The 27,027-nt window shown below is 38.9% G+C and overlaps 3 protein-coding genes across 3 annotated transcripts; 1 reads left to right on the top strand and 2 right to left on the bottom strand.

Moving 5' to 3' along the window:
• The first annotated feature begins 875 nt into the window (after positions 1-875).
• On the top strand, positions 876-8,341 carry LOC121942873 (arginyl-tRNA--protein transferase 1-like). The gene is made up of 7 exons (XM_042486165.1): positions 876-1,029; positions 5,553-5,616; positions 5,751-5,813; positions 6,020-6,123; positions 6,355-6,591; positions 8,043-8,109; positions 8,227-8,341. Exons 1-7 carry the CDS (start codon positions 921-923, stop codon positions 8,339-8,341), a joined length of 759 nt encoding a protein of 252 aa, XP_042342099.1. The 5' UTR covers positions 876-920.
• A 946-nt stretch (positions 8,342-9,287) lies between these two features.
• LOC121942872 (arginyl-tRNA--protein transferase 1-like) lies at positions 9,288-16,753 on the bottom strand. The gene is made up of 7 exons (XM_042486164.1): positions 16,600-16,753; positions 12,013-12,076; positions 11,816-11,878; positions 11,506-11,609; positions 11,038-11,274; positions 9,520-9,586; positions 9,288-9,402 (listed from the first exon to the last, which is right to left on the bottom strand). Exons 1-7 carry the CDS (start codon positions 16,706-16,708, stop codon positions 9,288-9,290), a joined length of 759 nt encoding a protein of 252 aa, XP_042342098.1. The 5' UTR covers positions 16,709-16,753.
• Positions 16,754-18,279: 1,526 nt separating this feature from the next.
• Positions 18,280-25,829, bottom strand: LOC121942953 (delta-1-pyrroline-5-carboxylate synthase-like). Its single transcript, XM_042486270.1, has 17 exons — positions 25,720-25,829; positions 25,055-25,172; positions 24,830-24,972; positions 24,531-24,680; positions 24,310-24,414; positions 24,054-24,212; positions 23,552-23,642; positions 22,158-22,282; positions 21,913-22,057; positions 21,748-21,821; positions 21,200-21,299; positions 20,554-20,774; positions 20,291-20,428; positions 19,998-20,193; positions 19,638-19,759; positions 19,149-19,431; positions 18,280-19,032 (listed from the first exon to the last, which is right to left on the bottom strand). Exons 2-17 carry the CDS (start codon positions 25,149-25,151, stop codon positions 18,851-18,853), a joined length of 2,331 nt encoding a protein of 776 aa, XP_042342204.1. The 5' UTR covers positions 25,152-25,172; positions 25,720-25,829; the 3' UTR covers positions 18,280-18,850.
• Positions 25,830-27,027: the final 1,198 nt, after the last annotated feature.

The raw sequence follows: 27,027 nt of genomic DNA, 5'->3' as shown, positions 1-27,027 counted from the left end.
ATATATCCCCCTAAATTCACACTAGACCTTTAATTCCAGAAAAATGTGCAGCATAGTACCCTGATTTAAAAATGTATTTTGTGTATAGGCTTATTTAAACAGTCTTGGGAAGGTTCCTTTTGAAATGTAATTAATTACAGATTACTATTTACCCTCTTAGAAATGTAATAAGTTATGTAACTATTTTAGTGACTTCATCAAAGTAATGCAACAGTTGATTACTTTTCATTACTAACAAATGTTTTAAACACGGCTATAAAGCTGAGAAGAGTAAAACATAAGTGCGTAAATGTTGCGCTCAAATTTGACTCAACGGCTTTACTGGCCTTTTTTGTCCAAAAATCTGCCCAAAGAAGGCATTCCTACATGGCAAAAAGATGTAAAGCAACAGAATGAATGTTTCATTCAAAATATAGACTTTTTACTCAAAAGATTTAATTTTCATATGTAACCTCATTGTAATCCAGAACATTTTGATTGGTAACTAATTTAATTAAATATTTTATCAGTATCTGAAAATGATTACAATTACATTTATTTTGTAATTTAATTAATGTAACTGGTTACATGTAACAAGTCACTCCCCAACACTATATTTAAGTTATTGCACACATTACATTTCAAGCGGGTTTTTTAATACTTAGTAATGCTATTCAGTTACATAACAGATGACTCTTTTAATAACTCTTTTGCTATCCTTACACTTATTATTTAAGGGGAACATTATGTGAACAAAAAGGTGGTTGATCATTTCGTTGATCGTTAGTCAGAAAAGGAGTTGGAGCTCCCATCATTGATGTATTTTTGGGAAGTCCCACTTGTCTTTCATGCAGCGCTGGTGACGTAACTGCAGTGGGCGGGGTTTGACACCCAGCAGTCCTTGCCCTGACACCGGGCAAACTCGGCTGTCATCTGACTCGATGCTAAAGATGGCAGGAAACAAGTCTTATACGATAGTTGAATATTTCGGCGGGGATTGTGGCTACCGCTGTGGTTACTGTAAAAACGATGAAGGGAACTTCTCTCACGGTAAGTGTCTAATCAAGTAGAGAAGAGACATAGCTAGTCGGTATCCCTGAACTGGCTTATGCTAACGACCTAGCCCCGTCTACATGCTGGAACAGTATCTGGTTTTGTAAGAGAACTATCTAATGTCGGTACTTTAACACTAATGCCAGAGAATTTGAGCAATATATGCTATATTTTCTGTATTTCGAGACCAGAGCCACATAGGTTGGCATACATCTAACGTTACTTAGATGGTGTCAGGTTATTAGCTAACTCAGTTTTTAGCCATTAGCATCCTACAGCCCTACTCTTATTTTCCTGGAAAACAAACCAAGCCTGTCCTCAAATAAGATAAGTTATTTAACGGAATGACTTAAAATTCCGAATTACTTTTCAGTTGGGCAATAATGTTTACTGTAGACTAACGCTGTAACATTAGCAGCTCAGCAATAGACTTGTTAACATATCCACTAGCATCAAGCTAACGATAGCTAACGACCTGTTAAGCTTTGTACCGGTAAGCATCAGGACAGGAAGCCAAGGATGTTGTCCTCACGACCGAAAGTGCAGCTGTCTGGCTTTCGTTTTAGTGTGTCAGTGTTGTGAACTGGGGGCCTCTACATGTCAGTAAAAATAACTTACGGTAATGCTATCGTGTATTTACATATTAACTGACTGATGGTCAGTAAGAGCACATGGGTTTTATTTAACACTGCACAGATGAATATGCTGGTGGTCGCATAATGTAATAATCAGTGGACTGCTGCAACACAAACAGGAGATTAAACATGAGACAGATTTCGCAATATGCTTAAGCAGAAGACAGCCTGTTTATTTTAAGCACTGTATGTAATCTCAACAAAGTGTGCGTCTTTGTTATTGTTAATATAGCAGCATCATCTGAGATGAAAGCATAGCGGTACAAATAATTCATTTTAGCCCTATTGTGCTGGGAAACTGATGCTGGAGTGCTCCTGTTTTTTGTTCAGATTAAGGAGATGAGGAAACCACTCAATCCAGCTGCAGTGGAAATGATTTTCCCTGATCCAGTAGTGATGGGTGGCCTAGGCTCTCTTCCAAGTGAACCCTGAAATAGTTTATTTGTAGTGATAATGTAAATAAACAAGGACCCGAAACAGTCAGTGGATTGAGAATTTAATTATGTTGGTTTATATGATATGCTTCCTTTTCTTTCTATACTCACACAGTCTAAATTTCATATGGCATGTCACCACTTTTTACTTAACACTCCCACCTGAAATTCCTGATTTCAAAACAACAAACTTCTTTGTGTACATCTGTTTGTCTGGATGATTTTCAAATGTCAGTCTTTCACAGTCACATAACTTTGAATGTAAAACGTCTGTCATCTGACAAACATTGTGAAAGTAGTCCAGTAAAAATATGTAAAAAACGGTATTTTTCAAGTCTTGCATCTAAGACAGCCACAAACCAAGAAGTAGCCAGTTTACCTACTACCTGTTATTTAGCTGAGAAGATGTCTTCCATGAAAGTGTTCAGAGTAAGGGTGACACAAAGTCACATGCCATAAAAATCCTGTACAAGACAGATGAGCAGAGCTTAAAGGGAACTAAGATTTGCCATACTGCACGTTGTGTTGAGAGGCTTTCATTTAAAAGCTGAACTGAGGTCAGTGTAACTTTGCATTTTTAGAAGTTCAGAGTTTAATGCTGAGCTATAAACAAATCTGAGTAAGAAGATGGGAAGGGATTTTCTGTTTGGGACAGAATGGTGTCATCAGAGCAGGTGAACAGGGGAGAGACAGGTGGACTATAATTAGGGTTCAGTGAGTTCTTAATGCAGTCAGTGAGCGATTGGGCTCAGAGCCCGCAGACGAGAGCTGTTTTCTAATCTAAGATAAGAGTGGTAATCTGGATGTTATGTCATGGGGTCACGTCAGGTACTGCGGAAGAAGGAAGAATGTACTCCCTGAGTGATTCTGCGAAGTGTAAAAGGTCAGTCTGTAGGTTCATTGTGTGAATACTGGTTAAATAAGTGCACTAAACAACTGTAGAGGTCAACACATTATTTCAATCCACTGAGGTTCAGTTAATTATTTTCAGGGTTCAGCAAAAAAACACACTTCCGATTTTCTAGTTGTTCTTCCACTATAATTTCTTATATTATATTCTCGCTGTAGTTTTTGTATTTTCCTTGGATAACATGCAAAGCAGTCTACAGATCAACACAGTGATTGGTATTTACATACTGATGATAAGTGTTTCTAATGTAAACTTTTACAAGCAGGTGCTCAGTGAGATAATGTTTTCACTCAGTGTGATTGGTGCAGTGATGTTATCAACAGTGTTGTCACATGCAGAGCAAATGCGACCACACACAACAGAGACCAACATCTGCCCTCCTCTGTGTCACTGTGTTTGTCATGGCTCGGGGGAGGCATGACAGACACCTGATCTCCTTATGGATCAGGTGTGAACAATGGAAAGGCACTCCCATTGTGCTGTGACGATAGCCGCTGTTGCACTTAAGCTGACATGCCATGGCTTTTTTTGCACTATAACCTTTTTTAAACTTTGGACTTTCAGCTTGATTTATCAGGCTTTTTTTCAGACAAGCTTTCGACTTTTGTGTCATTCCTGTCCTGCCCCATATTAACGAGCTCTTTTGAGTTGATACGCAGTGTTATAAATATATCATATTTTCTTTACATCGCGTTTTGAGCATACTTATTGCTTTTAAAAACAAGACTAAAATTAGCATTTCACCTGCAAATTCATATGACAGCCTGACAGCTCTGTCATTGCTGAGGTCATGGGGATTTTTGGACTCAAGAATTTTGGTCAAAGGGGCCAAAAACCCTGATGGATTACACACTTAATATATGATAAGGGCATGAATATGTGGTATTTAAACATAACTCCCCAGGATCTTAAATTATAACTACATGCTGTCTGTGTTCTCGGGTGTCAGTCTTGTTCATGGCAGTGAAAAGAACAAGAAGGTCTCCTTTTATTCTGCATGTGTCTTTCTGTTCTGTGTTTTCATTTAAAGGATAACAACTGAACATTTACCTTCTCAAATGTGGGATGAACATTTACAATTGCCCATTTAATCATCTGTTTTATCACTGACATTGTCAAAAAATTGTATGAACAAATTTTATCGTGCGTTTGATCTGATGTGACCCATTTATTCAGTTCAGTCAGTGAAAAATAAAGACACAAATACTTTTATTGTCATTAATGCGGCACAGATTTTGACATTGTTCTTTATCATGGTGATTATACTTGAACTATAAATATATAAGTATTTTAAAAAGAAAACCTGAAGTCTTGCTGCTGTATCTGCCAGCCTTAGAGCAGTCATTTACTGTTTCGCTGTTGTAGTGTGTCTCTTGGATCACACTGTGTCGTCCCCTTGTCTCTGTGGAATCTGGCTAAACACCACTCTCCTGGGACATAGAACATTATACACAGTTGCAAAGTCAGTGTGTGTTGTGTGAACTGTTGTACAGTCAATTCCCTTGGTTTTAGATGTAAACTGATGGTGGTCGTCAAGACTTCGTTTCTGGTGCATGTGTGTGTGCAAACTGTGTATTTGGTTGCAGTGGAGAAGGTCAGGAGTTGAAATGGGGCGCTCAGACCTCAGTTCTGGGAAGTAGGATCCAAGCTGCTGCGGACACAAATAATACATTAGCATGTCACCACTGGGGACTGCGGGAATATGCTTTGGGGAGGACACTGTAATTTGAGATAAAACGAAATTGTGGAAGCCAATACCAGTACTTATTATTAGTACTTAATAAGACTGATAACCGATATTTGGAACCAATATGCTTTTGCAATAAAAATTAAAATAATTCTGTCAAAATCTAGAATTTGAAATATAACAAACTCCAACACAAACCTTTGTTTAAATGCTCTTAGCAAATGTTGAATCAAAACTAAAACTGTCAACATCATTTACAGCAAGTTCCCTGCAACTTTTTTATAAAGTTCAGTGAAGATTTAATTTAAAAAATAATGAATAAAAATAGGTCCTTGAGTTTTTACAAAGTAAAGTTCCTCCCATGCTGACACTATCTTTGTGTGAATTGCAGACTGCCTTCCCTGGTGTTGGCTGAGTGTAATATGCACGCTTTTTCATTGATTAATTTTATTGGTGATTATTAGAATAAAAACGCAGACACAAATAATCGGCAAAATGCCAAATATCGGCCCTGATAATTGGCCAAGCGAATAGTCAACCCCTGGATTCTAATATGATTTCTTATAAATTTGGCATTGGACGGCATGTTCTGATCGTATACATTCAAATTATTAAAATATTAATTAAATGTTTAAAAGTTATGATCCTGGGGCGCCTGGTGGCTCAGTGGATAGAGCAGCGCCCCATGTGCAGAGGCTGTGTCCTCGCCGCAGCGGCCACAGGTTCGAGTCCGGCCTCAGTCCTTTGCTGCATGTCTCCCCCTCTGTCTCTACCCCTTTCACGCTCACACTGTCCTATCGATTAAAGGCAATAAGAACCCCAAAAAAAGTTATTATTTTTTTTGTTTTCTCCAGGGATGTGGTCTCACACCATGACAGTACAAGACTACCAAGACCTCATAGACCGAGGATGGAGAAGGTGAGTGGCTGTTTCATGCAGTCCTGTTTACTTACATTATCTACTTCATGAATTTGCTTATTAACACAATTTAGTTTTTTTTAAGTCATTGATAATGTGTAAAGTAAACCTTATCTGCCCTTGTCTTTTTTCAGAAGTGGGAAATACGTCTATAAGCCCAAAATGAACAAGACATGCTGTCCACAGTACACCATCAGGTAAGTTTACCCACTAGATTTCTATTCTCTACCATTCAATTTACTTCAGAACTGACAAGACCAGAAAAACATGGAACACAAGAGGATGACCCATGGTAGTTTGATATAATAAATCACCTATTAAATATGTGCATAACAATAAAAATAACTACAAATACAAATGTTGCTCTTCTAACATAACCTTTACCTTTGTGCGCTCTGTCAAGATGTCATGCACTAAAGTTCCAGCCTACCAAATCCCACAAGAAAATCCTGAAGAAGATTAACAAATACATTTCCAAAGGGGAATTGCCAAAAATACAGGATGATGGTGAGATTTTTTAATGCATATGTATTATCTAACTGTATTGATATATAGTATATGCATGAAAAAATAGAAAAGCCGCAGTCAGCAGCCAACACTAATGGATTATTGGACTGTGTATGCATCAAAGTGCATGGTTGGAACCACAGTAAGAAATGGACACAAATTTAAAAGAGTGTTGGCACTGTGGCTCTGTAGTACACATTATGTGGTGTAAACACTTTTGTGCTTTTGCAGGGGAGCCAATGGACTCTGTGTGTGAAGAAGCAGGTCCACAGGAACCGAGTAAAGCGTGTCACTCAGACGTGACGTGTGCTGCTATCACAGACATTCAGAAGGAACTGCCAGAGTGTCCTGCTATCACAGAAGTCCAGAAGGAGGTAGCGGATGCCGCACCTGCCGGCTCAGAAACATCAAGAAGGGATCCGGTGTCCGTCTCAGATGAAAGAACAACAGCCAAAGCTCCTAAACCAGGTAAGAAGTCTGATTCCCTTTCAGCTGATCATGCTCATCAACCTCAATGTGTTTTTTTGCTGTTACTGAAAATTGAGTACTAAAATAATCGTTGCTTATTAGTAATGTCATTACAAAGCATTATTTATGATTCACAATTTCCTTTATTGGGACAGTTTTTCCTGAGTTTTTACTTATTTAAACAGCAGCTTTTTTGTTTTGTTTTTCATACAAACCAGGAACCAGCTGCAATGATTAGTCGATTAACTGATTAGAAAAAAAAAACCCTCTTTTTGATATTCATTTATTTCCTTTCGGTACTTTTTTCTGGCAAAAATTACCAAATATTCACTGAGTTCTTCTTTAAGCTCCTCAGATGTATGATTTTTATGCTTCTGTCACTCAAATTTGATAGCAAACTAAAGTAAATATGTTTGGGTGATGGACTGTTGATTGAATAAAATGAGCAATTTGAACAAATCTAACACACATTTTTCAACATTTTTACATTTTATAGACCAAACAATGAATCAGTAAATCAAGGAAATAATTGGCAGATAAATCGATCATGATGATTGTTAGTTGCAGTTCTACATTATTCAGTGAACTTTGGCAGCTTATGCTGAATGTACAGTATTTTATGCAGCCTTAAAGGAATACCTCATTCACAAAATTACCAATTGTAAATTAATTAGTCATTCTGTATTACTTTGAATTGGTAAAGAAAATGTTTTTTTAAGCATGCCCCCACAGAAGAAGGCAAACATTTTGATTTATTGATGGATTGGCAACCAAGTTAGCACAATCTTAAACATTCCCTCAGTAACGTGCAACTTACACATTGATGCAGCAGTAATATTATCCCAAAACATCACATATAGTAGTAAAACACTTACTTAGGCAACATTTTACTGCACAATGAGACCTTATACTTTTCATACTTGAAATGGAGTATTTTCACCGTGTGGTATTAGTACTAGGATGTTCCTGTCACCTTCAACTTTATTACACCACGTTGCAGGTGGTAGAGGAAGGTTCATTAAGTGTTTTGTGAATAAACCTGCTCATGTAGGCAGGACACAAGTTTAAAAAAAACAAACCAAAAAACAAAAACTGAGACACATTAAACAGCTTAAGATTTGATTAAAATAATGACCATTCACTAGAATCATTTATGAGACTGCCACTGTGGTGCTCCACAATAGCTGAAGCACCAGTGCCCACCACTGTGTGTCACTGTTCACTTTTTAATAGCCTCCCCTGTGCAGCAGCACGTTGAATGAGGCTGATGTCTGTGTTTGCAGGAGTGTGTCTGCTTTGAGCTTATCTGTCTTGTTCTCCTCTTTACTCTGCAGTACAGGATATTCTTACAGCCAACTCACAGTAATGAATAAATAACACTCACAGTAAGGAGATAATAAACTTCTATTAGACACAGGAAGCAGCACTTCTAACAACTGCTCGTGTTTCAGGCCTCAACCACTTTTTCCCCTCTCAAACCTCTAATGAGAACAAGACCCCACGCTCATTAATCAAAAGGTAGGGACGCACACTGGAGCAGGAAAACTTGGTGTTGGCACATCCAGATGTAGACATAAACATACAGAGAAAACTTTAAGCAGTGCCAGTGTCCTTCTGCTCTTACTCCTGTGTCAGCACCATGGTCTGCTTCCTCAGACTGTCAGAAATAACACGCCTTTTCAGGAGGCAAGTAAGGAGGAAGCAAGAAGGATTTACTATGTCGGGCCAGTGGTTCTCCACTCCCCCCTAATTCACCTCCAACAGAAAACACCTGGACATATCTTTGCTCTAGTTTTATGACTGGAGCGCTTTACAGCTTTGGGCAGCTTCCAGTTCTAGCTTGAGAAAACATGGCTCCCCATTTTCCATACAGTTCAAGCAAAGCCAGAGGTAAACAGATACAGCAGCAGGCTACGTATGGAATGCTGTGTTTTGCAAAGCTGTCCTAGGATCTGAAAAAGTAGTGAAACTTGCTCATATGTTTATATCAGTTTGAAATGAGGTCTTAACTCGATTCTGAAGACAGTGTAGTGTTGTCAAAAATATTGATGTATCGACAGATATTATACTATTGAAACTCATTTTCGCAGTATCAATACACTGGTACCAGCTGCGCTTTCTTATTTGTTCCTATTGTTAATTTTTGCTGCAGTCATTCAGCTTTGCTCTGAAAAATAAAAGATGTAGCTTCCTTGCTCAGCCTTGTTATATTTATCTTTATATATATAAAGATAAATATAACAAGGCTGAGCAAGGAAGCTACATCTTTTATTTTTCAGAGCAAAGCTGAATGACTGCAGCAAAAATTAACAATAGGAACAAATAAGAAAGCGCAGCTGGTACCAGTGTATTGATACTGCGAAAATGAGTTTCAATAGTATAATATCTGTCGATACATCAATATTTTTGACAACACTACACTGTCTTCAGAATCGAGTTAAGACCTCATTTCAAACTGATATAAACATATGAGCAAGTTTCACTACTTTTTCAGATCCTAGGACAGCTTTGCAAAACACAGCATTCCATACGTAGCCTGCTGCTGTATCTGTTTACCTCTGGCTTTGCTTGAACTGTATGGAAAATGGGGAGCCATGTTTTCTCAAGCTAGAACTGGAAGCTGCCCAAAGCTGTAAAGCGCTCCAGTCATAAAACTAGAGCAAAGATATGTCCAGGTGTTTTCTGTTGGAGGTGAATTAGGGGGGAGTGGAGAACCACTGGCCCGACATAGTAAATCCTTCTTGCTTCCTCCTTACTTGCCTCCTGAAAAGGCGTGTTATTTCTGACAGTCTGAGGAAGCAGACCATGGTGCTGACACAGGAGTAAGAGCAGAAGGACACTGGCACTGCTTAAAGTTTTCTCTGTATGTTTATGTCTACATCTGGATGTGCCAACACCAAGTTTTCCTGCTCCAGTGTGCGTCCCTACCTTTTGATTAATGAGCGTGGGGTCTTGTTCTCATTAGAGGTTTGAGAGGGGAAAAAGTGGTTGAGGCCTGAAACACGAGCAGTTGTTAGAAGTGCTGCTTCCTGTGTCTAATAGAAGTTTATTATCTCCTTACTGTGAGTGTTATTTATTCATTACTGTGAGTTGGCTGTAAGAATATCCTGTACTGCAGAGTAAAGAGGAGAACAAGACAGATAAGCTCAAAGCAGACACACTCCTGCAAACACAGACATCAGCCTCATTCAACGTGCTGCTGCACAGGGGAGGCTATTAAAAAGTGAACAGTGACACACAGTGGTGGGCACTGGTGCTTCAGCTATTGTGGAGCACCACAGTGGCAGTCTCATAAATGATTCTAGTGAATGGTCATTATTTTAATCAAATCTTAAGCTGTTTAATGTGTCTCAGTTTTTGTTTTTTGGTTTGTTTTTTTTAAACTTGTGTCCTGCCTACATGAGCAGGTTTATTCACAAAACACTTAATGAACCTTCCTCTACCACCTGCAACGTGGTGTAATAAAGTTGAAGGTGACAGGAACATCCTAGTACTAATACCACACGGTGAAAATACTCCATTTCAAGTATGAAAAGTATAAGGTCTCATTGTGCAGTAAAATGTTGCCTAAGTAAGTGTTTTACTACTATATGTGATGTTTTGGGATAATATTACTGCTGCATCAATGTGTAAGTTGCACGTTACTGAGGGAATGTTTAAGATTGTGCTAACTTGGTTGCCAATCCATCAATAAATCAAAATGTTTGCCTTCTTCTGTGGGGGCATGCTTAAAAAAACATTTTCTTTACCAATTCAAAGTAATACAGAATGACTAATTAATTTACAATTGGTAATTTTGTGAATGAGGTATTCCTTTAAGGCTGCATAAAATACTGTACATTCAGCATAAGCTGCCAAAGTTCACTGAATAATGTAGAACTGCAACTAACAATCATCATGATCGATTTATCTGCCAATTATTTCCTTGATTTACTGATTCATTGTTTGGTCTATAAAATGTAAAAATGTTGAAAAATGTGTGTTAGATTTGTTCAAATTGCTCATTTTATTCAATCAACAGTCCATCACCCAAACATATTTACTTTAGTTTGCTATCAAATTTGAGTGACAGAAGCATAAAAATCATACATCTGAGGAGCTTAAAGAAGAACTCAGTGAATATTTGGTAATTTTTGCCAGAAAAAAGTACCGAAAGGAAATAAATGAATATCAAAAAGAGGGTTTTTTTTTTCTAATCAGTTAATCGACTAATCATTGCAGCTGGTTCCTGGTTTGTATGAAAAACAAAACAAAAAAGCTGCTGTTTAAATAAGTAAAAACTCAGGAAAAACTGTCCCAATAAAGGAAATTGTGAATCATAAATAATGCTTTGTAATGACATTACTAATAAGCAACGATTATTTTAGTACTCAATTTTCAGTAACAGCAAAAAAACACATTGAGGTTGATGAGCATGATCAGCTGAAAGGGAATCAGACTTCTTACCTGGTTTAGGAGCTTTGGCTGTTGTTCTTTCATCTGAGACGGACACCGGATCCCTTCTTGATGTTTCTGAGCCGGCAGGTGCGGCATCCGCTACCTCCTTCTGGACTTCTGTGATAGCAGGACACTCTGGCAGTTCCTTCTGAATGTCTGTGATAGCAGCACACGTCACGTCTGAGTGACACGCTTTACTCGGTTCCTGTGGACCTGCTTCTTCACACACAGAGTCCATTGGCTCCCCTGCAAAAGCACAAAAGTGTTTACACCACATAATGTGTACTACAGAGCCACAGTGCCAACACTCTTTTAAATTTGTGTCCATTTCTTACTGTGGTTCCAACCATGCACTTTGATGCATACACAGTCCAATAATCCATTAGTGTTGGCTGCTGACTGCGGCTTTTCTATTTTTTCATGCATATACTATATATCAATACAGTTAGATAATACATATGCATTAAAAAATCTCACCATCATCCTGTATTTTTGGCAATTCCCCTTTGGAAATGTATTTGTTAATCTTCTTCAGGATTTTCTTGTGGGATTTGGTAGGCTGGAACTTTAGTGCATGACATCTTGACAGAGCGCACAAAGGTAAAGGTTATGTTAGAAGAGCAACATTTGTATTTGTAGTTATTTTTATTGTTATGCACATATTTAATAGGTGATTTATTATATCAAACTACCATGGGTCATCCTCTTGTGTTCCATGTTTTTCTGGTCTTGTCAGTTCTGAAGTAAATTGAATGGTAGAGAATAGAAATCTAGTGGGTAAACTTACCTGATGGTGTACTGTGGACAGCATGTCTTGTTCATTTTGGGCTTATAGACGTATTTCCCACTTCTGAAAAAAGACAAGGGCAGATAAGGTTTACTTTACACATTATCAATGACTTAAAAAAAACTAAATTGTGTTAATAAGCAAATTCATGAAGTAGATAATGTAAGTAAACAGGACTGCATGAAACAGCCACTCACCTTCTCCATCCTCGGTCTATGAGGTCTTGGTAGTCTTGTACTGTCATGGTGTGAGACCACATCCCTGGAGAAAACAAAAAAAATAATAACTTTTTTTGGGGTTCTTATTGCCTTTAATCGATAGGACAGTGTGAGCGTGAAAGGGGTAGAGACAGAGGGGGAGACATGCAGCAAAGGACTGAGGCCGGACTCGAACCTGTGGCCGCTGCGGCGAGGACACAGCCTCTGCACATGGGGCGCTGCTCTATCCACTGAGCCACCAGGCGCCCCAGGATCATAACTTTTAAACATTTAATTAATATTTTAATAATTTGAATGTATACGATCAGAACATGCCGTCCAATGCCAAATTTATAAGAAATCATATTAGAATCCAGGGGTTGACTATTCGCTTGGCCAATTATCAGGGCCGATATTTGGCATTTTGCCGATTATTTGTGTCTGCGTTTTTATTCTAATAATCACCAATAAAATTAATCAATGAAAAAGCGTGCATATTACACTCAGCCAACACCAGGGAAGGCAGTCTGCAATTCACACAAAGATAGTGTCAGCATGGGAGGAACTTTACTTTGTAAAAACTCAAGGACCTATTTTTATTCATTATTTTTTAAATTAAATCTTCACTGAACTTTATAAAAAAGTTGCAGGGAACTTGCTGTAAATGATGTTGACAGTTTTAGTTTTGATTCAACATTTGCTAAGAGCATTTAAACAAAGGTTTGTGTTGGAGTTTGTTATATTTCAAATTCTAGATTTTGACAGAATTATTTTAATTTTTATTGCAAAAGCATATTGGTTCCAAATATCGGTTATCAGTCTTATTAAGTACTAATAATAAGTACTGGTATTGGCTTCCACAATTTCGTTTTATCTCAAATTACAGTGTCCTCCCCAAAGCATATTCCCGCAGTCCCCAGTGGTGACATGCTAATGTATTATTTGTGTCCGCAGCAGCTTGGATCCTACTTCCCAGAACTGAGGTCTGAGCGCCCCATTTCAACTCCTGACCTTCTCCACTGCAACCAAATACACAGTTTGCACACACACATGCACCAGAAACGAAGTCTTGACGACCACCATCAGTTTACATCTAAAACCAAGGGAATTGACTGTACAACAGTTCACACAACACACACTGACTTTGCAACTGTGTATAATGTTCTATGTCCCAGGAGAGTGGTGTTTAGCCAGATTCCACAGAGACAAGGGGACGACACAGTGTGATCCAAGAGACACACTACAACAGCGAAACAGTAAATGACTGCTCTAAGGCTGGCAGATACAGCAGCAAGACTTCAGGTTTTCTTTTTAAAATACTTATATATTTATAGTTCAAGTATAATCACCATGATAAAGAACAATGTCAAAATCTGTGCCGCATTAATGACAATAAAAGTATTTGTGTCTTTATTTTTCACTGACTGAACTGAATAAATGGGTCACATCAGATCAAACGCACGATAAAATTTGTTCATACAATTTTTTGACAATGTCAGTGATAAAACAGATGATTAAATGGGCAATTGTAAATGTTCATCCCACATTTGAGAAGGTAAATGTTCAGTTGTTATCCTTTAAATGAAAACACAGAACAGAAAGACACATGCAGAATAAAAGGAGACCTTCTTGTTCTTTTCACTGCCATGAACAAGACTGACACCCGAGAACACAGACAGCATGTAGTTATAATTTAAGATCCTGGGGAGTTATGTTTAAATACCACATATTCATGCCCTTATCATATATTAAGTGTGTAATCCATCAGGGTTTTTGGCCCCTTTGACCAAAATTCTTGAGTCCAAAAATCCCCATGACCTCAGCAATGACAGAGCTGTCAGGCTGTCATATGAATTTGCAGGTGAAATGCTAATTTTAGTCTTGTTTTTAAAAGCAATAAGTATGCTCAAAACGCGATGTAAAGAAAATATGATATATTTATAACACTGCGTATCAACTCAAAAGAGCTCGTTAATATGGGGCAGGACAGGAATGACACAAAAGTCGAAAGCTTGTCTGAAAAAAAGCCTGATAAATCAAGCTGAAAGTCCAAAGTTTAAAAAAGGTTATAGTGCAAAAAAAGCCATGGCATGTCAGCTTAAGTGCAACAGCGGCTATCGTCACAGCACAATGGGAGTGCCTTTCCATTGTTCACACCTGATCCATAAGGAGATCAGGTGTCTGTCATGCCTCCCCCGAGCCATGACAAACACAGTGACACAGAGGAGGGCAGATGTTGGTCTCTGTTGTGTGTGGTCGCATTTGCTCTGCATGTGACAACACTGTTGATAACATCACTGCACCAATCACACTGAGTGAAAACATTATCTCACTGAGCACCTGCTTGTAAAAGTTTACATTAGAAACACTTATCATCAGTATGTAAATACCAATCACTGTGTTGATCTGTAGACTGCTTTGCATGTTATCCAAGGAAAATACAAAAACTACAGCGAGAATATAATATAAGAAATTATAGTGGAAGAACAACTAGAAAATCGGAAGTGTGTTTTTTTGCTGAACCCTGAAAATAATTAACTGAACCTCAGTGGATTGAAATAATGTGTTGACCTCTACAGTTGTTTAGTGCACTTATTTAACCAGTATTCACACAATGAACCTACAGACTGACCTTTTACACTTCGCAGAATCACTCAGGGAGTACATTCTTCCTTCTTCCGCAGTACCTGACGTGACCCCATGACATAACATCCAGATTACCACTCTTATCTTAGATTAGAAAACAGCTCTCGTCTGCGGGCTCTGAGCCCAATCGCTCACTGACTGCATTAAGAACTCACTGAACCCTAATTATAGTCCACCTGTCTCTCCCCTGTTCACCTGCTCTGATGACACCATTCTGTCCCAAACAGAAAATCCCTTCCCATCTTCTTACTCAGATTTGTTTATAGCTCAGCATTAAACTCTGAACTTCTAAAAATGCAAAGTTACACTGACCTCAGTTCAGCTTTTAAATGAAAGCCTCTCAACACAACGTGCAGTATGGCAAATCTTAGTTCCCTTTAAGCTCTGCTCATCTGTCTTGTACAGGATTTTTATGGCATGTGACTTTGTGTCACCCTTACTCTGAACACTTTCATGGAAGACATCTTCTCAGCTAAATAACAGGTAGTAGGTAAACTGGCTACTTCTTGGTTTGTGGCTGTCTTAGATGCAAGACTTGAAAAATACCGTTTTTTACATATTTTTACTGGACTACTTTCACAATGTTTGTCAGATGACAGACGTTTTACATTCAAAGTTATGTGACTGTGAAAGACTGACATTTGAAAATCATCCAGACAAACAGATGTACACAAAGAAGTTTGTTGTTTTGAAATCAGGAATTTCAGGTGGGAGTGTTAAGTAAAAAGTGGTGACATGCCATATGAAATTTAGACTGTGTGAGTATAGAAAGAAAAGGAAGCATATCATATAAACCAACATAATTAAATTCTCAATCCACTGACTGTTTCGGGTCCTTGTTTATTTACATTATCACTACAAATAAACTATTTCAGGGTTCACTTGGAAGAGAGCCTAGGCCACCCATCACTACTGGATCAGGGAAAATCATTTCCACTGCAGCTGGATTGAGTGGTTTCCTCATCTCCTTAATCTGAACAAAAAACAGGAGCACTCCAGCATCAGTTTCCCAGCACAATAGGGCTAAAATGAATTATTTGTACCGCTATGCTTTCATCTCAGATGATGCTGCTATATTAACAATAACAAAGACGCACACTTTGTTGAGATTACATACAGTGCTTAAAATAAACAGGCTGTCTTCTGCTTAAGCATATTGCGAAATCTGTCTCATGTTTAATCTCCTGTTTGTGTTGCAGCAGTCCACTGATTATTACATTATGCGACCACCAGCATATTCATCTGTGCAGTGTTAAATAAAACCCATGTGCTCTTACTGACCATCAGTCAGTTAATATGTAAATACACGATAGCATTACCGTAAGTTATTTTTACTGACATGTAGAGGCCCCCAGTTCACAACACTGACACACTAAAACGAAAGCCAGACAGCTGCACTTTCGGTCGTGAGGACAACATCCTTGGCTTCCTGTCCTGATGCTTACCGGTACAAAGCTTAACAGGTCGTTAGCTATCGTTAGCTTGATGCTAGTGGATATGTTAACAAGTCTATTGCTGAGCTGCTAATGTTACAGCGTTAGTCTACAGTAAACATTATTGCCCAACTGAAAAGTAATTCGGAATTTTAAGTCATTCCGTTAAATAACTTATCTTATTTGAGGACAGGCTTGGTTTGTTTTCCAGGAAAATAAGAGTAGGGCTGTAGGATGCTAATGGCTAAAAACTGAGTTAGCTAATAACCTGACACCATCTAAGTAACGTTAGATGTATGCCAACCTATGTGGCTCTGGTCTCGAAATACAGAAAATATAGCATATATTGCTCAAATTCTCTGGCATTAGTGTTAAAGTACCGACATTAGATAGTTCTCTTACAAAACCAGATACTGTTCCAGCATGTAGACGGGGCTAGGTCGTTAGCATAAGCCAGTTCAGGGATACCGACTAGCTATGTCTCTTCTCTACTTGATTAGACACTTACCGTGAGAGAAGTTCCCTTCATCGTTTTTACAGTAACCACAGCGGTAGCCACAATCCCCGCCGAAATATTCAACTATCGTATAAGACTTGTTTCCTGCCATCTTTAGCATCGAGTCAGATGACAGCCGAGTTTGCCCGGTGTCAGGGCAAGGACTGCTGGGTGTCAAACCCCGCCCACTGCAGTTACGTCACCAGCGCTGCATGAAAGACAAGTGGGACTTCCCAAAAATACATCAATGATGGGAGCTCCAACTCCTTTTCTGACTAACGATCAACGAAATGATCAACCACCTTTTTGTTCACATAATGTTCCCCTTAAATAATAAGTGTAAGGATAGCAAAAGAGTTATTAAAAGAGTCATCTGTTATGTAACTGAATAGCATTACTAAGTATTAAAAAACCCGCTTGAAATGTAATGTGTGCAATAACTTAAATATAGTGTTGGGGAGTGACTTGTTACATGTAACCAGTTACATTAATTAAATTACAAAATAAATGTAATTGTAATCATTTTCAGATACTGATAAAATATTTAATTAAATTAGTTACCAATCAAAATGTTCTGGATTACAATGAGGTTACATATGAAAATTAAATCTTTTGAGTAAAAAGTCTATATTTTGAATGAAACATTCATTCTGTTGCTTTACATCTTTTTGCCATGTAGGAATGCCTTCTTTGGGCAGATTTTTGGACAAAAAAGGCCAGTAAAGCCGTTGAGTCAAATTTGAGCGCAACATTTACGCACTTATGTTTTACTCTTCTCAGCTTTATAGCCGTGTTTAAAACATTTGTTAGTAATGAAAAGTAATCAACTGTTGCATTACTTTGATGAAGTCACTAAAATAGTTACATAACTTATTACATTTCTAAGAGGGTAAATAGTAATCTGTAATTAATTACATTTCAAAAGGAACCTTCCCAAGACTGTTTAAATAAGCCTATACACAAAATACATTTTTAAATCAGGGTACTATGCTGCACATTTTTCTGGAATTAAAGGTCTAGTGTGAATTTAGGGGGATATATTGACAGAAAAGGAATATAATATAAGTATGTTTTCTTTATGTTTTTTATGTATAATCTACTGAAACTAAGATTGTAGTGTTTTTTTTAACCTTAGAACAAGTCGTATTTACCCTCATAGGGAGCAGGTCCTCATCTACAGAGATCGCTGTGTTGTACCACCGTGTTTCTATAGTAGCCCACAAAGGACAAATCAAACACTGGCTCTATATAGGGCCATTCATGTTTTCACGTTGGCCACCAAAATTAGAGGCTACTCTCCGACAAGACCACTAGAAAAACACAGATTATTTTATATGTGATTGCTTTAATCAGTATTTTTACTGGTTTAAATCATCAGGTTGTTTTGGAAAGGAAGCGACCTCTGCGAATAATTCAGCTCCTGGTAAAAACCTCCTGAACGGACATGCGGATTGAAATGTCCAACTGCTTTATTAAGTATTTTTGCGTGCTTGAATAACCAGCTCCGTTAGTTTTGGAGAGGAGACCTCTGCGGGTAATTCAGCTCTCGGCAAAAACATCTTGAACAATGAACACGGAAGGAATCTGTGGGAGACGTTCCAGCTGGTGCAATCTGCAATCCTCACCCCTGGCTGCCACTAAATCTCCCTAAATGTTAAACACTTTGTGACAGAAACAACACAAAACCATGAGTAAAGAACTGTACAGCATATTTATTAAACCATCTGTGCAAAGAGAAAGGACAGCAAAATAAATTTGGACCAAGATCCTGCACAAACAACACTTACAGTAAATTACAAAAAGGCCAAGGGAGAGTTTGTATGTAGAAAAATAAGTTAGAAAATCACAGCTGGGCCAATGATTTTATTCCTGCTACTATAAAAATGACCTTACAGAGGAAAGAGCTTTGTCTGTTTATACTGTTTGTTTCACCTGTCACACATACATAATGTTTTTTTAATTCTTTTTACCATAATATATTTTTCTCTCACCAGTCATGTAACAACCAGTAATTGTCTCAGAAGATTGGTATTGGACTGATCCCACAGGTTGATGCACAGATTTATAAAACCAGGAACTTGGTTGTCCAGTTAAAGTAGCCTCTGGTCTGTATGCAAGCTTTCTGCACCAACAGCAGACTCATACTGGTGATGAAGCAGCAGCCAAAAAAGTTGAAGTTCTACTGGCAGACACAAACCTTTACGTAAACTCTGGATAGACATCAAGTACCTTGACTCCTGTTGGTGGCTCTTTGGTTGAACACCTAATTAAAGCTCCCCTGGGGGACGGGGATGTTTTCATGAAGGTATTTCATACTGCCTTGCTCCGAGAAGTCAGCCACAGTGTGCCCGTCCCCTCTTAGGACCCATTTGGTTGTAAGAAGCCCCTCCAAACCGACTGGACCTCTGGCATGTATTCTTGCCGTACTGATGCCAACCTCAGCTCCTAAAAAATAAGTACAACAAAATTACACCGCAGCAGGTTAAATCCATTTACAATAGGACGTGTATTCTCATATTTTTCTTTGACAGCATATAGAAGTAAAGTTATACTGTACTCACCAAGGCCAAAGCGGTAGCCATCGGCAAAGCGAGAGCTGGAGTTCCAGAACACGCAGGCGCTGTCCACCTGCTGCAGAAACTGTTCGGCCGTCTCCTCATTTTCTGTAACAATGACATCAGTGTGGGAGCTGCCGTATTTGTGAATGTGGTCCACAGCGTCCTGCATGCTGTCTACCACCTCAATGCAGCACTCCAGGTCCCCGTACTCCGTCCTCAATGACTTCACCTCGGATGGGCTGAAAGTAAGATAGGATGCAAACCGGGGGCCTGCATGGATCTTCACCTGAGAGAAAACAATGACACATTGTTTTAACAATAGAATAAAAAAATAATTGTACTTTACTGACCTCAATTAAGTGCCATCTTTCCCCCCACCATTTGTTTATGTTTCTGAAGCACAAACCATCATCAAAATTAAAAAAAAAAAACACGTAACCATATCTTGTATTGTTATGTGTAATAATAAGAGTGCCGGTGCATCTTTCTTACATGTTCTGTTCTCAGCATATCAATGATCTGGTCAAAAATAGGAGTTCTCAGCAAATCTCTGTGAATAAGGAGTGTCTCCAGGGCATTGCAGGCTGCAGGGTAGTCACATTTGGAGTCCCTGACTGCAATGAAACATGAGTTAGTACAGGTATATTCATTCAGCAGTTTGTGCTTTACCCAAACAAGATAATAACCACGACTCTTGGGCAACATTTAAAGTAATATTAATTGCAACTGCCAGGTGTACTCAAAGAAAACATGAAAAAGATTTTTTTCCCCACAACTTTTAAATCACTGTGACCACACCAATGCAGAAATGGAAACATCTGTTAACAACAGCTACACATAGGGAGCACATACCAACATCAATAGCTTTGTCTATGCTGGCATCGCTGTCTATGTAGACGTGACAGACGCCCTCGCTGTGGCCTAGTACAGGAATCCCCTTAGCTGCCCTCTGGATGTTTCGCACAAGCTGGGATGAGCCCCTTGGAATGATCAGGTCAATCATCTTGTCTAGTCTGCACAGATCCTCGACATCTTCACGTGTGCTCACCTACACATCAACGTAAAGTTTATAATGTCACAGAACACTTGAGTAAACATGTCAAAATTCACACTGTGTTTCAATCTCACAATGCTCTCTGTTTTACCAGCTGAATGGCATCTGTCACTCCATGAATGGAAAGTGCCTCCTGGGTGAGTTGATGCAGAATTTTATTGGTGTTGGAAGCTTCTTTACCCCCCTTCAGGAGCAAAGCATTTCCACTGGCAATAGCCAGAGCCGACACCTAAAACACAAAATTAAATACATGAAAAACTGAGTCTGACTTCCAATGACAAAGATGTAAAAAGTCTTCCAGGCAAACAGCTAATGATAATACACGCTGCAGGCTGAGTGTTTGCTTTGACTGACCTGTGGGAGACAATCAGGACGCGACTCAAAGATGACGAGCAGGACACCGATGGGGACTGTGATCTGTTCCAGCTCGAGGTTGTTGGCCACCCTGGTTCTCCTCAGCACCCGACCCACGCTATCCCTGGAGGACACGGCGAGCTGACGGAGGCCGATAGCAAGGCTGTTGAGCTTAGCAGTTGACAGACTCAGGCGGTCGATCAGAGGCTGAGACAATCGACCTATGAGGACAAAGAATAAATGAATAAAAACACCAAAAAATGCAATAATCTATAGATCTCTGTAGAGACAATGTATTTTACTTTCTACAACAAAAGGTATGGGAGAACAGGAGTGAGAATGTTGCTTATCCAGTCTCCAGACGGTCTCTCTTTTTCTCTGCTAATGTGCCCTATAACACAGGGTACACAATGACACCTACAAAACTCATACATTTACAACTACAGCAACGTGTATTAGTAAGCCTCTTACTAACAACATGGCTGATGCACACCACAAGTTAGACAAATGTCAGTCAACACTGAAAACCAGATGATCCAAGCCTCCTTCATATACCAGTTTCCCTGAGTACAAGTGCTACAGCTGAGTGATCCGTTGCATGTGGCTGTGGATTGAAGTGATCAGTGTCTTCTCTGTGCCTCTGTACCTGATGATACGGCTAACTCCATGTCTCTCTTGTTGGCACTTAGAATCTCATCTTTCTTTTCGGTAAGCAGCTCAGCAAGAGAGCAGATGATCTCCTCTCTCTGAAAGCAAACACACACACACCACAGCTTGATTAAAAAATACCATAATCAAGAGTAATTAAAGCTGCTGCCAGTACAATGTGAGCCTAATGAGTTTGGCCCCTGCACACTGTTGTGAGAATGATTCACTCTTTTAGTTTTAGTGCTGATACGGTTTGTTAATTTATTATATTTGCCTAAGAGATGCTCTCCCTCTGTTGTAATCTTGTCATTTAAATTCATTTAGGAATGATACAACGAGGCCAATATGCTGTATTTAGGGGACTTTATCTAATGTTTTAAATCTTGATATATCAGTGCTAAATATATAGCATTAAATCTTATTCCATTGTGTTAGTATGATTCTACTGTAATCAAACCTAAAACAAATGTGGACCCCATTAGAAAATAATCTTTAAATACAAAAAACATTTTAAAACCTAACCAACTGAGGGAGCAAGTAACTCACCTGTTCAGGGTTCAGGGAGGCCAAAGCCCTTCCTGCATGTCGGGCCATCTCTGTCTGCTGCTCCACAGTTGGACCTGGTGGTGTCAATAATACAGACATCAAATACAAAAACAACAAACACAACAAGCAGGTGAGATATTCAGTACAGACGGTTTGACCTTGTACCTGCAGGTTTCACTTCAGAGAAGAAGGTGCCAACTTTCTTCCCATCAACAATGTCCGTGATGACGTGGCCTGTGACTTTAGGATGTGTGCCGTTGGCGATGACGACCGACGTCCCACCCTGTAGTGCCCAGAGGGCTGCTTTCACCTGACAAGACAACATGATTGAGTATAATGCAACTTTTTCATTCTTCAAACTACACAGTCCTGTTTACACTTTGAGATAAAATATCGACTGTCATGCTGACCTTGGCTTCCATGCCGCCAATGCCGACTCTGGACTTCGTGCCGTACGTGATTGACTGCTGGTCTCCAGGATAGAATATATCAATGAGTTTGGCATCATCTGTTCCTGGGGGACTGTCATATAGGCCTGTGGAATAGATTTTTTTTCTTTTTAATCCTTCACAGAACCAGAACACACATCGATCACACTGATACTGACAGACCGTATTCAAAGTTTCCATTAGCAGATAACTCGCTGACATAAAATGTTCATGAATAAAAGGAATGCAGTGATAGAATATTATTGCAAGTTGATTAATGACGGTTTTGATTCACTGTTTAAAGTACTCCAGCGATTAAGCATTACACTTCCCAAAAGTTGAGGAACTCACAAAACACAAACCTGGATGGGCTGATTCTTAAATATTCTGACTTTTAGGGCCTGTTTAGACATGGTATTAACATGTGTTTTGGTGATCTGAACATGACAGCAAAGACAGACTGATGTTCCGAGCAGTGCCTATAATGCTTCTCTAGATTACCACTTATGTTCAGATTTCATTACTGCCCTGCACAGTTATTAAGTACACACTTTTGCCAGCTGCTCTGCAGCATGCCAGTGTCAGTACAGCTGGAGGTATCACTGTCAGTAGAATTCAACATGTCTCATTCCATGATGCAAAATAATGGATGATCCCACAACATTTTGTCCAACTCAGCATATAATGGGTGCGTTCTCGAGCATTTGTCCTGCTCTGATAATGTAGTCGGAGATGCATAATGATGCATTAGCATTTACACTACAAGGGGTAAGCGGTCAGATGTGTCTAAGAGCATTTGGGAAGTGATGTGAGTGATCAGATCCCCATGCATCTTGGTGGTCATTTACACTTGTATTTGGCACAGTCCATTTGTGATGAATGCATGTAACAAGTCTAAATATCTAAATATAGTCTCACATTTCCAGTTTGTTACACAGGTTTTCTGTGAACAATTTAAGGCCCCTGGCAAGCCAATGAAACCCTGATTATAACATATATTACTACTATAATACATATTACTTTCTTAAACTCTGCTCCCTTCAGAGCCACAGATGACACTATACAACTGTTTTGGTTTTTTTTACAGGTTGTTGTTTTTTTTTGTTTCACATCACAGCAAACTAAGTATATTTGGGGAGGTTACGATTGATAAGATAAAATAAACTATTTGCAGAGATTTCTTTGGGTTTTTGGATTACTTATGATGGGTATTTGGGATGTTTTTTGAAATGCAAATTAAATGATTTATTGGCGATAGAAAAAACAATTCTTAGCTGCAGCCCTTTGACATCTAATAACACACAATGAATACAAATGTTAATGCACAAATGTAGGTAAATCATCACCAATCTCCCAATTAGCAGTGATTTCTGTACCTTCAACATCAGACAGGGCAATAAGGAGGTCCGCCTTCATTTCAACAGCCAGCCGTGCAGCCAAGCTGTCATTATCTTTGATGCTTATTACCTAGAATACGAAAAAAAATTTCATTAAGCCAAAAGGAAAATTCCCTTATCTCACATTATACTGTATAATAACATCTTATCAGTTGCTACCATGCAACAAAAGCCTCCCAAACCCATTCAGTGAAAGGACAAACAACACATGTTCACCTTTTTCCAAAAGAAGATAACACAAGCAGGTCTGCGCACAACAAAATGGCAGAAAACAAGACCGCCACACTTTGAATTAGCAGAGAACATTTAAAGCAGCCTTTAAAATAAATAAAATTGTGTTTAAGTAAATCTATGTTAGTGAAGGTGGAAATGTAAACGAAATGAAACATACGTCTTTCATTTACACATGATTTAAGCACTCCACCACCACAATGCAGAGCCACATTCAGCATTCCCAACATGCCCTTCACACAGTACCCACATTTACCCCCTGTAGGTCACTGTTGGGAACAGGGGGCGGAACAACAGCATCATTGGTGTTGATGATGGGAACTATGTTCATCCGCAGCAGTTCATGAAGCGTGCTGTTCAGGTTGCGACGTTTCTGCTCATCATGGAAATCAAGGTTGGTGACCAGAATCTACAGAATAGGACAGAAATGTGGAGAAGTTTGTGACATTAAAAAAAAAAAACCTCTGTTAACTATGAGAAAATGCTTGTACTTGTGGAGTACATACTTGTGCAGTGCAGGTACTGTACTGTGTGAACATAGCTTCATACAATGCCATCAGACCACTCTGTCCAGCAGCTGCACATGCCCTTGCCTCCAAAACTGGGACTGACTGCAAAACAGAGATTTTACTTAAGTTAAAAGTCTATAAACACAATGCATATGTAATATTTAAGCATTTCTCAATGAGTCGACTTAAAATTCACAGTGTTAAAAACAATTACTCACCATTTCTTTGAGTTGATTCTGTCCAGAATGCAGGGCTTGTCTGACGCTCTGAGACAGCAGGATCTCATGTCTCAGTCTCTGCTTCCCAAATGCCACAGCGCCACTGGTGACAATCATCATCTCTCTGCCTTGATTCTGGAGCATGGCCACCTGACAGGAAACACAAAGGCTGTAACATTCAAGTTCTTCCTTCTCGACCAAGATCACTCCCTAAGTCCAGTTTGTTTCATAAGTCTTCCTTGAGCCCACGTATTAAAGCTCCTCTCTTGTCTGTGTCAACAATATTAATACGTTATTACCTGCTCTACTATTGAAGCCAGTCGACCCAGTGCCAGACCGCACTCATCACGTGTCACCACAGCACTCCCCAGCTTCACCACAATACGTTTGGCCTGCTTCAACTCACTGCGGTGAGCAAATGACTTCCCATGGGGACGTGGGACTGCAGAGGAAAAAAAAATTTTTATTACACATCAGCACACACCAAAGAGCACATTACAGTATACAAATCAAGATTTACTTACAATTGGCCTTGGAATACGCTCTGATGGACACTGGACAGACATTTGACTGCCAGATTCTGGATGGCAGATGAGAGCACAAGGCCAGCCTGGCAAACATTGCACTTTTACTTCAGGAGAGCTGTGATAAACAGAAACCAGTGTCAGGTTACTCTAACATCATTTCATCTGAGATAAGCAGCTTTTGGATATGATAAGACAGACTGTGTACTTGGCAATATACACAACAATGAATATATAAAGAAAATATTATATATAAAAATGAGTATTATCTATTTGTAAATTGTTTCAGTTTTACTGAAAAGCTTTGAATGATGTGCCATGAAGTTATCAGCAGGTTGGTGCTTGAACTTGACACACTGACCCACTGAAGATGATGTTTGGACTTGTTATCTTACACATATTAGCTAACGGGTAACAGTTAAAGGAAAATCCAGGGTATAGGTGCTGTTCATGCAAATAAACTCTACCATATGTGAAGCCATTTAAGCCTGAAAGTTAGTCAATAAGGCTAACATATTGCAGCTGAGTGCCTAGTGTCACTGCTGTCAACCCTGAGGCTAGCTAAGGTTAGCTAGCTTTAGCTATTATGAGCTACCTCACTGCCTAGCTTAGCGGCTATTTAGACAACATGGACCCACTAAATGTTGTGCAAAATGACTCCTTACCTGACAATGTGAAAGTCTGGAAAACCAAACACAACAACACTTGTGTGTGGACCGAAGGAGACACGTAGTCAACCGGACCGGCGCCGCTTTGTTGCCACATCCACAGCCCACGTTGGTTGGGAAGTGCCGTAATTGAGTTATGCACGAACGACGTGTACGCAGGATTTCCGGATATGTTAACGTAGTAAGAAAGGGATTTACGCAAATTAGTCCTTACGTACGCAGAGATGGTGCCTTTGATGGGTAGATGCTTACGTAGCTATGGGAAGTACAAGCACGGTGAAGGAGGGTAAAAATATACAACGCTGACAGCTCATATTTGTCTACTTTAAGAGATCAAATTAATCGCAACAGCAAACGAAATTATAACAAATGAGTGCAGACACCTTGTCGTACAAGACATCTGAATTGTTTTACGTGAGTTACGTACATGTTTTGTAGTGAAAATATTGATGCAGTTAGGAACTGTTCGTTATTTATGAGAGTGGTGCAGAACGAGGGAGGCATTTTAGATAACTTTTTAGGCCCTTTTTAGGCCCGTATTGTTTTTATTTGGCTTAGAGAGGGGACATTCAACTTTAAATAGTTGTAAATCTAATTTATTTTAAATATTCTCAGAACCCCAAAACCTGCAATTGTAAATATATGTTTTCTTTACAAAAAAAAATTAAAAAATAAATAAATTCAACTCCCAGTCAACCTCCTACTTTAATAAATAAGGTATAGTCCTTTTTATCTTAAACACAACCAGTGTTAAAAATAATCAACACTCCTAAAAATTATTTCAGTCAAATAAACTGAATACAATTTAATAACATATAATTCATTATAAAAATGGGAACATGTTAATAACAAATTGTTGAGCAGAGGTTTGATCTGCATAACTATAGACCTACTTTAGGCATCACTGAATATTACTGTAAGCACGATTTGTGCAATATAATCTTAATTCAAGGTTAACTACAAATAATTCATTTAAAGAGGAAGACAGTGAGATAGGATTAAAAGCTCATAAAAAAAGAACTTGAATTGACCTTAAATTCAGATTAGATCGATTTTTGAACAATGTACAAATAATTGATGACTTCGTTTACTTAATCCATTTTTTTGGAAATGTGCGATTCAGTTGTGTGTGGTCCCCTGAGAGTCAATGGCGTTAAATCAGCTAGTGGAAGATTTCATCTCATCTTCAGTAATCTGACACTGAGGCACATGAGTGGCGTGTGCAGCCTGCCAGGAGAGGCCTGTGAAACATTCATGAGCAGGAAGGCCAGGAGCACAGTGCACAGTGAGCTGCCATCACAGCCT

The sequence above is a fragment of the Plectropomus leopardus genome, chromosome 5 (assembly GCF_008729295.1).
Source record: "Plectropomus leopardus isolate mb chromosome 5, YSFRI_Pleo_2.0, whole genome shotgun sequence".
In the NCBI taxonomy this organism is placed as follows: domain Eukaryota; kingdom Metazoa; phylum Chordata; class Actinopteri; order Perciformes; family Serranidae; genus Plectropomus; species Plectropomus leopardus.
The sequence above is the reverse complement of the archived record's forward strand: the minus strand, read 5'-3'. Positions and strand labels throughout refer to the sequence as shown.

Bases quoted from the DNA above. Each gene is read 5' to 3' on its own strand.
- LOC121942873 (XM_042486165.1), top strand. From the start codon at position 921: ATGCTAAAGATGGCAGGAAACAAGTCTTATACGATAGTTGAATATTTC. The intron at 1,030-5,552 runs GTAAGTGTCTAA...TGTTTTCTCCAG, and splicing joins TGAAGGGAACTTCTCTCACG to GGATGTGGTCTCACACCATG. The intron at 6,124-6,354 runs GTGAGATTTTTT...GTGCTTTTGCAG, and splicing joins GCCAAAAATACAGGATGATG to GGGAGCCAATGGACTCTGTG.
- LOC121942872 (XM_042486164.1), bottom strand. From the start codon at position 16,708: ATGCTAAAGATGGCAGGAAACAAGTCTTATACGATAGTTGAATATTTC. The intron at 11,275-11,505 runs GTGAGATTTTTT...GTGCTTTTGCAG, and splicing joins GCCAAAAATACAGGATGATG to GGGAGCCAATGGACTCTGTG. The intron at 9,587-11,037 runs GTAAGAAGTCTG...CTCGTGTTTCAG, and splicing joins AGCCAAAGCTCCTAAACCAG to GCCTCAACCACTTTTTCCCC.
- LOC121942953 (XM_042486270.1), bottom strand. From the start codon at position 25,151: ATGTTTGCCAGGCTGGCCTTGTGCTCTCATCTGCCATCCAGAATCTGG. The intron at 24,415-24,530 runs GTGAGTAATTGT...TCTGTTTTGCAG, and splicing joins AGAATCAACTCAAAGAAATG to TCAGTCCCAGTTTTGGAGGC. The intron at 20,775-21,199 runs GTACAGAGGCAC...TTGTCCTCATAG, and splicing joins GGAGTTAGCCGTATCATCAG to GTCGATTGTCTCAGCCTCTG.